Source organism: Eleginops maclovinus, chromosome 8 (genome assembly GCF_036324505.1).
Source record: "Eleginops maclovinus isolate JMC-PN-2008 ecotype Puerto Natales chromosome 8, JC_Emac_rtc_rv5, whole genome shotgun sequence".
In the NCBI taxonomy this organism is placed as follows: Eukaryota; Metazoa; Chordata; class Actinopteri; order Perciformes; family Eleginopidae; genus Eleginops; species Eleginops maclovinus.
This window is the reverse complement of record NC_086356.1, coordinates 7,355,906-7,370,411: the sequence shown is the minus strand read 5'-3', so window position 1 is coordinate 7,370,411 and position 14,506 is coordinate 7,355,906. Positions and strand designations below refer to the sequence as shown.

General features: G+C 39.4%; 1 protein-coding gene across 1 annotated transcript in view; it reads left to right on the top strand.

The window, feature by feature from the left end:
* The window catches only part of LOC134868544 (ephrin type-A receptor 5), a 65,672-nt gene extending 51,748 nt beyond the window's left edge, over nucleotides 1–13,924 (top strand). Inside the window, 7 exon segments of the mRNA XM_063889765.1 lie at nucleotides 677–744; nucleotides 834–975; nucleotides 2,453–2,602; nucleotides 5,775–5,968; nucleotides 8,226–8,353; nucleotides 8,356–8,389; nucleotides 9,063–13,924. Of these exon segments, the coding sequence (XP_063745835.1) occupies nucleotides 677–744; nucleotides 834–975; nucleotides 2,453–2,602; nucleotides 5,775–5,968; nucleotides 8,226–8,353; nucleotides 8,356–8,389; nucleotides 9,063–9,174 (828 nt within the window). The 3' untranslated portion in view covers nucleotides 9,175–13,924.
* Nucleotides 13,925–14,506: the final 582 nt, after the last annotated feature.

The window sequence follows — 14,506 nt, the reverse complement described above, 5'->3', positions numbered from 1 at the left end:
AGAACATACTGTCCTTGGCAAAAGGTTCTTCACCCCATAATAATTTTTGCTTGGTTATTAAAAAGCCCTAATTACTAACTTGGGGTATGTAGATTTGAAGGTCCCACAAGAGTGAAAGAAGGAATGGGAAAGTGGCCGCTACTTGCTTGAGGGAGGGCGATTTAATAAAACATGGTGTGACTCTGGACAGCAGAGCAGCGACGACCTTTGTCTTTAATTGTAACAATTTGATTATTTGGATTTCTGATTTCTGGGACAGAGAGGCAAGGAGAGTAGGATGCAATAATGTGCTTATCCTCAGAAGGTTTCGCTCCCATAAAGCTGTGAGTTGTAGTTGGATGTTTGCAGAGATCTGTGCTGTGATACTATTACTTACAGTAATTGGCTTTGTGGCATGAATGGCCGTGTGGCTTTCTTGCTTGAAGGCACTTTTTAAACGGTCGATAATGGAATGCTTGGCTATCATTTTTCCAGAGGTCATACATGATCTCTATATTTTATTATTTAGCAAATTGAGCTGCAGGCTAAACATGGGAAAAACTATTGAAAATAACCTGCATTTAACCACATTGTTCTCCTCCATTTTTCCAAACAATTTTGTACTGTATTACCTTGGACTACTTATCATAGCCCAGAAACAAAAATCAACAAGTGTTCTTTTTGTTATTTTCTTCAGAAAAACGATGGCCAGTTTACTGTAATCCAGCTGGTTGGTATGCTACGGGGAATAGCGTCTGGCATGAGGTACGCAAAAACAGAAACACACAATGAATTACTGAGTGTATCATTGGGTCACAGTGTTTCAGTCCTCTGCTTTGTCTACATGCATGCAGATACCTCTCCGACATGGGCTACGTTCACCGTGATCTCGCAGCCCGTAACATCCTGGTCAACAGTAACCTGGTGTCTAAAGTGTCTGATTTCGGACTGTCCCGAGTCCTGGAAGATGACGCAGAGGCTGCATACACTACACGGGTAAGACTGTGCTTCTTTGTGTTTGTAAAATTAATCACTACATGATTTTTCAGATAATCAAGTCTACAGATCTCTGACCAAGTTTGATCACAATTTAGCATGGCATCAAATTGAAGTTCTGAATGTTGATCAATTGCAATTACTTGTCCAGCTCCCATCTTTGAATTGAAAAAGTCCTACAAGCAGATTCAGATTTCATTCTTCCCAAAACTATATTTGTTATAGCCAAACATTTTTGAAACGTTTCTGTAAAATACAGGAGCTTCTTTTTGGCAGAACCTTGTTCCAGGTACGTTTCTCCGCGTCTTTTTCGGACATGCAGGTGTTAAAAACTGTAAACTTTATTATATTTCATTCCATTCTATAGCTTTTAACCAAAGCGACTTACATTAAGTGCATTCAAACATGAAGAAACAAACTCAAAACAAAGAATCCAGAAGATGGATTTCCTATCTATAAACCCAACCTGGTTCAGTGCTGCATTAGCTTCACTAAAGCCAAAGCGTTGTAGTGCAGTAGAGAGATTTACATTTTTTTGTATGTTTTCTTTACTGTGTGTGGCTGTAGTACGACTGTAAATTTGATAGTAAGCTACACGACCCCAGGTTGTATCTTTGAGGTCATTTTATATTCATTCTGGTGTGTATCGCTGTATGTGCACTGGGAATTAAGATACAACAAACTTTTGATTACGTTGAAAACTTCAACCTACAGACACACATATATTAGCATTTGTACATGCACCCTCAAAAGCGGCAGCAGCGGGTTTTAAATTAAGCTGTGTGTCCCAGGCCGAGTGGTGTCCTGTCAGCCAGAGACCGGCTGCTTCCTTCAGGAGGAGGGCCAATTAGTACTCCGCTCGGTCTCTGCAACACTCAATTAGCACCGAGTCGTGCTACCAAATATCCTGTCACTCACCTCTCACTGTGGCAGGCTACATCTCTTTTTCTCTTCTCCTTCTCTCTGACAGAGCAGTGCGAATAACGTAATTCACACCCTTCAAATAGTCAGACCCTGAGATATCCCGCTGCTGTGTTCATCAATACAGCATCAAGCTAATTTCACCACTCATCAGCCGAACACACATTTTCTTCTGGAACTCAGCAGTCATCCTGTGAACTTTTCTATCTTTGCAATGAAAGAGCGATAATGAAGCAGAGGAATGTAACCCCCCCCCCCCTCCCTGTTGGGACAGGGAATTTGAAAGTGAATCTCAGCTTCATGAATGTGCTCCTTAATTGGTATTCATTAGTGTAATTGTCGGTTGGACCACATGCAGCAGAAGTGTCTCAATTAAGGTCTGTTCTTTGTGCAACAAAATGTGAAAATGTTCAATGCCTGCAGCTGTATGTCTTTACCGAAAGATCGTTTTTGTTGTATAGCACTGAGTTGATGTCAATGTAAACATATCAGAGCGATTTACTTCAAGCGCCAAAAGACATAAGACTGAAATTAGGATGTATTTATGTTGTCAAAGGGCGGGAAGATTCCTATTCGCTGGACCGCTCCCGAGGCGATCGCATACAGGAAGTTCACCTCGGCCAGCGACGTTTGGAGTTACGGGATCGTCATGTGGGAAGTGATGTCATATGGAGAGAGGCCATACTGGGAGATGTCCAATCAAGATGTAAGTTTGGTTTGATTTTGCTGTATGATACTTCAGTTTGAACTATTCACCCCATAATTCAAAGTCCGAAGAAAGTGTTCACCAAATAACAAGATCTTCATTGGCATTTTTTTTCCACAAATTAACACAATGTCTTGCTCTTTTAATCCGTAGAAATTAATTGTCAATTTGAGGTTTTACATGGGGATTATGTGCCGGACTATAACTTGGTTGCAACCATTATCTTCCTGGAGTTGCCTGGCAACCTTCCCAGTGCCAAGACATGGTGTGGCAATTAACAAATGAGATATATGGTATATCTCATTAGTGACTTACAGAGGTGCTGGTGGACATTTGTTACTATTTGACAGAGCCAATTTAGCTGTTTCACCCTGTCTCCCGGCTGTGGCTATTGATCTTCTCATCTAATTCTCCGCCACTAAACAAACAAGTATATTTCCTGAAATGTCAAAATTGTTGAGAAGAAAAAACCTGCTGTTCCAGCCACTCATCCACACTTTCCAAGGAGGAAAATGAATTTTTAGCCTTGGGGCTGAGACCCAACATAGGGGCTGAGACCCAACATAGGGGCTGAGACCCAAACTCTAAAGTAAAAAAGTGTGTTATATTAAAATTATGCATGGGACCATATGAAAATGTATGTTTAAATATAAATAAACCTGACTAACATATTTGCACTTTATTACATTATCCCAAAAAACATACTTTAAAAAGAACGGAGGTTGAAATTCTGATTCTGGCTATGTGGGAGACTATTATTATAAATATATTACTGCAAAGGTTGGACAAAGACGTCGAAAAATATTAATGGAAACACACAGCGAGACATGGCAGGGTGTTGGTGAAGGTGTGCGTCAGCAAAAGGAGGGAAACGGGTGAAAGCATATGGAGGTGCAGAGCTAAGCAGAAAAACACGAGTAGGGGAAATAACAGGCTGTACATAAGCTATCCATATATATACCAAATATTCTGAGGGGTACATTTCATATAGGACGTAGATGAAAATGAACAGGATGCTATCCCTTATCTGTTTTGGTTATCTGGTGCTATTTGCGCCAGGTTGAATATGGTGAACAATGCTATTTGAATCTGGGATGTATATAGCCACATGGCAGAGACACATGCACCCAGTTATTCATAGCAGACCGTGGTATTTACACCCAGGCATACATTCAATTATGTTTTGAATTCATAGTTATTTTTTGGAATGTCATTCGTCATTAAAACCTGTATTGGATTTATCTCGTCTTCACTTATCATGTTTTATTTTTGCATTAGGTGCATTAGGTTTGCAATTTAGGAAATATTTGGTAAAATGAAAAACGTGTAAACGTGTGGTTACTGCTGAGAATGACTTACTCGGCAAGAAGAGAAGGTGATGAAGAGGAGGGGGTGGGCAGGTAGCACCTACTTCAATTTGCAGACCTGAAGTCATTTTAATGAGGAAAACTGCCATCCTGTCACTAACCGATGAGTGAGAATGTAGCATTTCCCTAAACACACACCAACACACACACATACACACACACAGACAACATATGTACGCACACCCCTCCGGTGACCTCCTCATCGCCTCCTTCAGGCCCCTCCCTCCTCCTTCTGGTTATTAGGCAGTCTGTCTCAGAGAAGTCTGGAGAGGAGGAAGGAGAGGAGCTGAAGATGAGAGGAGAGCAGAGGAGAAGGCGTTTGATGTTTAATTGAAAGCGTTATGCTGGATTTTCTCTGATCTGCGGCAGAAAGTCGCTGGCTCTCACTCTCTCTTTCCCTAAGCTCTCTCCTTCTGTTTCACATTTCTACCCCTTTTTCCTCCTTTCTCGTACCCTCTCTTTTGTCCCCTGAAATTTGCAATCTCTGTCTGTTTTCTTTTCCTTCCTCCTCGCCCACTCTGTATTTTCTTTCACCCGTTTTCCTTCCTGTGATCTTCCCTCCCTGCCAGTCAGCATGTGTAGCTCTTCTCCCCTCTCAGCAAGATGTGATGCCGCACTTCTCTTTCGCGCGCTTTCCTTCGAGCTTACGTTCCCTTTCATTTTGTGCGTGTCAGTGAGAGTCCTATCACGTCTGTCTTTTGTGAGAATTTGACTCAAGCAAAGGCTGTCATGAACTCGACAAATCAATTCCCTGCAGTGTCTTGCACTGGCAGAACTAGGCTGAAATAACTCCAGCCGTGCTTTCCACTGCGGGGTCTAACAGAAAGAGCCAGGGTTTATTTATTATTCATCTAAACTCAATTTCCGCCCCCCCCTCAGAAAAAAACAACAACATTTCTGCGATTCAGTGCTGCATCTTGTTACTTGCGGAAATTATTAACTGAGCCATGCGGCGAATCAAATACACAAATTATGCTTTGTTGATCCTCGCAGGGGAGCTCGTTTTAACTTCACGGAGGTTTCGGTGTAGGGTCAGATAGAAGGCAGGAGCATCCCTGAAGCAGAATACCCGAACTCAGGGGAGATTTGGAAGTGACTCTACTTTTCAAGTTTGTTGCGGTCCTGCTGTGAAAAAGTTATTACATGGTTATGCGTCAAACAAGCTTTGCCCTCTCCATGCAGTAGATTTCTCAAACTGTTTCAAACGTAGGCCTAATAATACAGGTCTCGTGGTGCATGTTGCATCATCATTTTACCTCCTTACTCAATCATTAAAGAACACACACAATGTTAATATGAACATACTTTAAAGATTTAATAGCTGCATGGCTAAATTGTTCTGTGATGATAGTACCCTCTATCTTATACTTTGGTTTAAGCTAAACAATTAATATTTAGCAGTTACAGATACTTTTAAATACCTATTATATGTTATTGATTTAATCATGATCAATATGAATGTGAGAGAAATGCTATTGTTTTTATTTTGTTTGGGTTTGTTGATGGATTTTCCAAAATATGTTTTTGTGTTGCTTTTAATGCAGACCTGAGGAAGCAGAGATGTTAATGTTGTTATAAATCATAAATTATAGTATATATTTTTGGAGGAGAGGATTGAGACTTAACAATTGATGTTTCACTGCTATGTCCCCTCTGCAAACACTAAGCTTTACTTGCTCCTTTTTTTTTTAGCTTGAATGAAGACTCATTTCTTAGTACTTCTTACAGGCTTTCCTGATTTATTGTTTTGTTTTTTTTTTAAACCTAACCTCTATTTGTGTTTCTCCATCCCGTTTTGGTTGCAGGTAATAAAGGCCGTGGAGGAGAGCTATAGGTTGCCGGGTCCTATGGACTGCCCTGAGGCTCTGTACCATCTAATGATGGACTGCTGGCAGCGAGAACGCAGCAACCGGCCCAAGTTTGATGAAATTGTCTGTCTGCTAGACAAACTCATACGCAATCCCAGCTCATTAAAAAAGCTGGTCAACTCCTCACACAGGTAGGGTTTCACCACACAATAAATCAAAATTTGATATGACGAATGATATATAAATAAGTTGTATTTAAATGTTCGCATTTGCGAAAAATATTTAATATTTCAGGACTAATATATCAAGCTTTCTAGTAAAAAACTACTTTTATAGTATTTTTGTTTCAAGAAAATATGTATTTTTGGTCTCTTTTTTTATCAAAATACATTTTTTGAATTTTCATTTTCATTTTTAAGTGACTTAAACCCAGGTCTGCAAGTTAATAGACTTTCACCATTCAAATTAAATGTATAAAGAGTCTCCATTGAAGACTGCAAAATAAAATTGGATGGACATAGGGTACGGTTGAATAGTCAATAAGTCAGCTCCTGGCCCCGGCCATGGCGCAACTGGCTGGGGCACCTGCACCGTACGCCAGTGACCCGGGTTCGATTCCCAACCCGTGGTCCTTTCCGGATCCCAACACCGACTCTCTCTCCCACTTTCCTGTCACTCTCCACTGTCCTATCCGATTAAAGGCAAACAGATCTTCAAAAATCAGCTCCTATCGTCTATTCCTATCTACTATTCCTTGACCTTTGCGTGAAATGTCACGGGGTTAAGGAATAGTGGATAGGAGAATTCAAAAGGACTTAGGAAAAGAGACTGCACTTACACTATCCACCGTATTCATGATGCGCCAGCGGACGTTATTAATGTGCGTCTGCTGTGGGGAACTACAGTTTCCTATAAAGCGGACTACTGAAAGCGCATCTACTTTGCACCTTGCTCTCTGATGGTGTTCATTCATGCTGCATGAACGTGGACAACAGTGAGACGTATCTTCTTCATTACAAAGGTTGGAATTGAAATAAAAAAGGAAGGTGAAACTTAATCTTGTCACCCTCACCCTCCGGCCCACACGTGTTAATCCACATGAATCCCAATAGGTGTGATTATATGAAAATATTTTAAAATAAATACAAATGTATTTATAATAAATTAGTTATGCCTTAACCTATCACTTTGTATATCACAATTCAAACTTGTTTTAAAACGTTTAAGAAACCCCACACAGCTCAGTAAACACTGAGATGTGGACTTTATTTGATCATTTCAGTAAAAAAGTAACGTTCATATTTCTCCTTTTGATTAATGTAGAGCTGAACGTTCAAAACAAAGCACTTTAGCAAGTTGCTTAATAAGCACCGTAACTTTCATGTCACTGTAAATGTTGCGGCCGCAAGGACAGCATTTTCTCCTTTCATTTCGTAAAGGAAGGTCCAGTGTTTCCCACGCTAAAGGAGGTTATAAAGGAAGTTTGAGAGCTCCTTTCCTGTCATCTAGAGAATTTGAACCGCTTTTGTCATGGCTGCCCCTGAGGTACCTGAGGTTCATTTCGCTCCGTTAGGAACCTAAGCTGAACAGACTATTCGACCGTACCCATAGTCTCTAACAGCAGCATGCCTGTAAAGACGATGAGAGAAATAAATGAAAATGGCTCACTTTTCTCAGTAACTCCACATTAGTTTGAATTGGATGTGTGTTGAATTCAGTGGGGTATCTTCTGATAATCGTAACAGAGGAATATTCAATTAGTATTTCCCCACTATGTACATGCATTACATTAGTGTATAATGGCATGAAACAGCTATAAATGCTCTGCAGCAGACATTTAGCCAGACAGCCTCATTACTATATTTCCTTTGCACAGATAATGAAATGATGTGAAATCGTTCTGTTTCCCACTTACACACACACACACACACACACACACACACACACACACACACACACACACACACACACACACACACACTTACAAAACACACACAGGAACACAGTTAATAATTTAATGCCATATCTAACAGCCCATGCAATAACATGTGACAGTTAGCCAGATTAAAGGGACGCCTGTCCTTGTTCCACACTTCACTCCTGTCCTAGCTACAGCGTGGAGAATGCTGTTAGCTTGCATGAGCGTGTCTGTTTGATAGCATGGAGAGTGAGCGGAATCACAAAGAGTTTTGAGCGGACAGCGTTTTCAGCTTTGCGTGATGGTGCATAACTAGCATAATGAAGCCTCACTGTCAGGACTTTTGAGCTCAGCCGTGGGCTTCAAAATGTATTTGATTACACAGTGAATCCCACTCCTTAGTATTGATATGATGATGTTAAACAGGGCTGGTGCAAATAAAGTCTTTAAATCTACTTTGCTCTGAAAAAATGCATGCTTTCATTTGATTACTGTCTTATACTTTCTTTTTCTGCTCTTCATCTTCTCAGGGTTTCCAACCTGTTAGTGGAGCATGCCAGTGTGGAAGGGAGCTCCAGCTCTCGGAGTCAGACTGTGGGGGAATGGCTCGACTCCATCAAGATGGGTCGTTACACTGAGCTCTTCATGGAAGGAGGTTATTCTCACTGGAGACAGTGGCTCAGATGACTTCAGAGTAAGGCCACTTATACACATACAGGCATGAAGAATCACTAGTATGTATTTTAAAATAAGTCTTTTTGTCATCAGTTTTTATAGGGACTATTTATTTGTGGTAGGAAGTTGTTTTTAAAAAAGCTTCGGGGGAACCATTAAAGGTCAATAACAAGGGTTAGGGTTAGCATGATCCACAATCAAATGCGCAATGCAGCACATGGAAAAACTGAAATCACTGATCATGGTTAGTTGTTATTGTCAAAAAAAAGTTTGTAAAGGTCCAAACAAAATGCACAATGTAGTACAAGGTAGAAAATCCAGCACCCTTTACAGAACGGAGTGTTTATACGGATACAGATAGCTACAGGTACTCAGTATGACTTAGGAATAACTTGATAACTGTGATAACTAAGTCTCAGTATGACTTATAAATAATGGCATTATTTGTATTTGCTTTTACCCCAATTTCTGAGAGCTTGCCATGTGAGAATATAACATATTGATTCTCCTGATTTCAAAAAGAATGCGCTACAATATCAATAATACAAGTAGCAAAATGCTGATTGCCTAAAATAAAACATCACTTTTTTGTAAGTAAAGGGCTTTTTTTTATCAAATACATCCATAGTTTTTTATCTGTTATCAACCTGCTTGATAAATAAGGGCTTTGTTTTCTCTGTGCTGTTTTTCAGGGATCTCCGAAGAGTAGGAGTGAACCTGGCTGGTCATCAAAAAAAAATCATCACTAGCATTCAAGAGATGAGAGTCCATATGAACAGCACCAACTCTACTGTAAACATCTGATGCATATATACAGGCATGCGCACACACACAAATACACACGGTATATGGACCTAGAATATGACGAAAAAACACTGAGATTTGCTGTTGGACCTAAAGCAGCTGAGCACTTTCTACGGACAAAAACACCCGATGTTTATGGATCTAAACTGGAGAATCCACACATTTGTGGTTGTTGTGTGGAGTTTGCTTGTGGTTTCATTGGGGGAATTTGACATTGCAGCAGTAAAACCAAACTGAACTGAACTGAGTGGTGCTACACAAAGGAAAAGACAGCGTGGGGCAACATTTCTCATTTGAATTATTCTGTTTCTGTGAGTCGTGAGCATTGGGAAATCTCTGTTTTGATTCTCTCAGATCAAACATGAATCATAGGCTGCAGATCTGGCTCCGAGAGCAACCAGCACTTTTTGACTCTATAACAAATACGGGAGTTTCACGCAGAAGGCTCAAACTGATTTTTTTTCAGCCTGCCTCAAGTGATTTGAACCCAGTGGATCTGAACAATTTGTCTGACAATTTTCTCTGGAAATTGAGTTCCATCACGAGTCATTGAACTCCTCGCCATTCTCAGGTGGGGAAACTGTGATAATGGATCAAGAGCAACATGTTCATTACCTTTGCTTTGCCATGCTGATGTGCTTTGGATTTTGTTTTCCTGACTCAGGCAGGTCTTCATGCAACATGACTTCATTTTTAACACAGCTGTACAACTTATTGAAGGACCAGACTCATATCTAGCATCATATACTGTACATTATTATCTTCTAAAGCAAGACAAGATTACGAAATGCAAACTTCATTGTTGAAGGAGACTGAATGTATAATACAACAGTCTTTGACAAGTAACCTGTCTTGGTCTGGCTTTGTCCAGAAAAGTTTGGTTTTATCAGAACAAAGTAAAAAAGATCATGAGAAGATACAAGTCTAGGAATAATGAATCCTCTGGCTGAATGTATAGCACTACACAACACATTGTGCTTGGTTGCAGTAACCATTCTGGTCCTTAATTCCAGCTTCTGAATGAATCTGATGATTGTAGAAGACATTGAACTGGCACCCTGTCATCCTTGTTCTGAACCCCTGTAGAATTTCCCAAAAGACCTTAATGGGTTTTTCAAAAACTCATTAAGTTATCAACTCCTAAACCATACAGATTCTGATTCAAAAGTGCTTCATATAACTGTATACTTTACGCATGTTTATGGGAATTTCGCCTGGATACCGGACAACCCTTCATTCTAGCAGCATCATCAAAATCAGTCAGCTTCACCTCGAGGTATAGACAGAACTGAGATCTACTGGAACCAAGACTCTGACACTCTTGGATCCTTCTCTCAGATTCTGATAGACTTTCATACAGGCTTTACAATGGAAATGGAAAACACGTTCAAAGGAACTTCAAGGAGGATTCAGCTGGGACCTTCATATGGAAATTCATGTACAGTTCGATCAATCCGGATGGAACATTTGCTCATGTGATTTATTAAGGAACATTCAGATTCTCATGGAAAGGATCGTCCAGATTCTGGTGGTACTGTTTACTGATATTTTTATGGAAACCCTTCGCTCAGATTTGAATGATATCTCCACTAGGATTCCAATGCAGCCTTCACTCAAGAGTGCACTCAGATTTTAAGGAGCCTTCACTTACAACCAACAACCTTCAGGTACCGCAGGAAACCCTCAGCAATCTGTTCAGTTCACCATGCCGTAGTCTCTCTCCACTACATGTCTGCCACACCACAATAAACCTCATTCTTAAAGAACTGTTGGAAAAAAAGGAGGCAATATTGATAATCATTTATTTATTTATAATTGTTTTTAAAAAATGAGAAATGGTGTTTGTTTCATCATTATACTCTCTCTTGGACTACTGAGCAGCTCTGCCTACATGTCTTTCATGTATATAATGTATTATATATTTAAAGCAGGGAGCAGTTCTTCTGTCTACCATCCTGTGGACGAGTTGGTATTGATCAAGCATCTCAGAGTACACAAGTTAATAGTGACAAATATTCTAAAACAGCATTCCTGTGGCACTCTGAGGTTGGGCAACCAGCACATCTGTCTTCATATATGGGGGCCCAAAAGGGTAGCAGAATTATCAAATATTCATGTTTTGTTGTTGGTAATTGTGTTTCATTTCAAGTTTTGTTGAAAGACCTAGAAATATATCCAGAGGCCCTGAATGAGACAGCAATAAATACTTGCAGGTACTGGGCACAGGGATGGATATATGTACTTATGGTATGGTTTAGAGGTATACAATGATGTCAATGATCAATCCCTTGCTTTACTTCTCTTTGGTATGGTATGTCAAACATTGCTACTCGATGCTTTATTGATAAAACTTGACCCTTCTCCGTTTTGTTCACCTGAGCAGCAAATGAGTTCTGACGGTATTTATCTTCTTGCAGATGACATACTAATATTTTTCTTGGTAATACGCAGTGTACTGCTAGCGCTGTGGCTTAAGAGTGGAAACGAAATGAGATTGTAAAGTTAGTTTTTTAAGAAGTGGTTTCTCTTGACTGTTTGAAGAGCACAGAAAAGCACAGAAGAAGATTGTAAGGTTTTAAAGGGGTATTTCACTTTTCTTGGTGGAAATGTTTCGCTTTTAAACACTCAAACCTCCACCAAGGACTCAAATGCCACCTGATCATGATCATGTTTCTTGACTGGTTTTATAACAGTCAGTGAGGAATGGTCACAATTGTTATACTTTTCAGGCATCTGTTTTTAAAAGTCAAAATGTTCTCCCGGTGAAGGTTTGCTTGAAAGATAAACATCTGCATAGTCGTTTTACTCTAGAAGTATTACTTTGGAGGTTCGGCTCCAATTTGGGAGTGATTTACTCGATCCCAGGAAAAATGGCGGCCACAAGAGCTACTTAACATCAATCTGGTAAGTCCCTCTTTTTAGCCACATTGTACGTTTTTATTCCACCAAAGTTTATTCCTAGACTCAAAAGTGTGTCCAACTTTTGGCAGTCAGACTTTTTTAGACTATTGTGGTTATGCAGATCTTTAATTCAGCAGGGAAATGCATCAACAATTTGGTGAATCTTTAATATTAAGACAGGCATGTACAGTCAAAGTAATTGCGCTGGCTGGTCAATAATGCAGGGGTTTGATGAAGTTTCACAGTGTTCTGATCCCACCCAAATTCCATGTTATTGGCTTTTTTACAACAACCTTAATTTTCAACCTAAAGCCCACCACCTGGGTTGTGAACAATTGGTGAATAGTACACATTTATAAGTGCCTCTCATCTTACGAGCACCACTTTTTTCCTCTCCCCTGCCAAAATGTTATGCCCCGATTTTGCCCCAACTTTCTATGTAATTTCTTTTTGCCAACAATATCTACAGGCAATAAGAAGAATGTCAGACAATGTGTATGTTGGAACTAATTTAATTTGCACTTTATGGGAAATCTTGTGCCCTTTTGTTTGACTAAAAATGTCAATAGGTGACTGACTTTTCAGTGTCAAGGTTTTTCTTAATAGTTTAATATATAAATATAATAATTACAGTATTCCCATATGCTGGATACACCACTTCATATTCTCAATGCTTCCCGTAGTTTTAAATTTGACAGTTAAGCACAAAGCATTGGTGATATTTTTTGAAAACAAATCAGAGCTATATATATGGAAAAGCATTATTGATGTAGAACCCCATTTTCTGTGTACGGCACAACGATACACCTTCAGAACGTAAGCACAGGGTTGGATAGGAATCTTGAAGGACAGTGAGCGAACAATATGACTTTGTACAAGCGTCGATAGCACTAGCCCTTGATGTCAACTAACGCTGGTGTTTGTGGCATTTTTTGCATTACCAATTGTAAAAAAGCAGGTAGTGATGTGTCATTGGAAACAATACAGCTTGGTTGGTAGTTGTTGACATCTTCATTAATTCAAATGATTTACTGTCAGCACTTTTGCAACAACCTGATTTTATCCTGGTCGTCTCTTTGTAAAGCAATGGGAGGAAACAAAGCACAGCAAACCAGCAGAGACTTGTAAAGATTTTTGTTGTGTTGTTTCTCTACGATGACTTCCAGCTGTATCTTTCATCAAACCTGCAGTGAGGTGTTATGCAGGAGCCAGTTTTTAGTGTCAAATAACAATAAAAACATGTTTAATGTTAAATCTGACCAACTTTGTAGATGGAATATGACTTTCAGAAGAGGGTAATGTAATTTATTCACATCAATATACACAGACATGTCCACAACAAGTACGTGCAGGTGTACAAATTGACATTTCTGATTGACTCTAATAAAAGCACCGCATAAACCATCAGTTAAAGAGGTTTGACTGGATTCTAGCAGATGTACAAAAGCAATATTTTATTTGTTGTTCTTAAAAAAAAAACATATTTGCATACACAAGTGCATGGCAATTTAACAACCATAAAAGGTTGCACTGACATCTGACTGGGTTCAAAGATAATATGTACATTTCTTGGCTCATGGAAATGTGGTCAAAGTGGTGCAATATGCAGCTTTCACTCAAATTATCAACATACAAAAGCAGGTATGCGGATATTAGGTTTTCCCCGGGTCAAAGAGAACAATCAAATCATCAGTCATTCACTCATAAGGTTTTAAACTCCTGAATAACTGTTTTGTGATTCTTTGAAAGCACAGTAAAGATACTATTGGTGTGCTATTGGTTTGTCTTTGAGACTGTCATGTGTTATGTTTGTGTTGATGTTTTTGTAGTGTGTTATAAAATTATATATTTTTGCAATAAAACTTTTAAAACATCAACTTTTGAGGCAGCTGTCATTGTCTTATAACCTGCCAGTTAGGGTCCCTGCATGATACACGCAACATGTTGTTAGATATTTCTTTAATGTATGAGCATGGAACCAGCCTTCCTAGGGTAAAATCTGACAAACAGATACGCTACTTGACAACAAGTCATGCTAGCAGTTTGGCTCTATGTCTGACAATGAATTTGTACACAACTTTAGAGCAGACTGAAATTTACCAACTGTTGCATTGATTTGGTTCAGAATTGGTACAGCCATTGATGGTCTCGTTTGGCTGGATCCTACTGACTTTAGTGGCCCATTGACTTTTCGTGTAGTCCGACCGGAAATTCAAATTGTGGACCTATCCAGTAAAATACACTGAAAGAACTCAAATGTTGACTTTAATTACATCTGCGTATCTTCTTGGAACAATTGGATGAATCATCATACAGTTTTCTTCAGACATTCATATTTCAAATTAAATGTGATAACTTTGGTGAACCCTTATTTTTCTGTTTTCAACCTCGACTGTTCTTTATTTGCTGATAATTTGTAAATGCTGAGGTT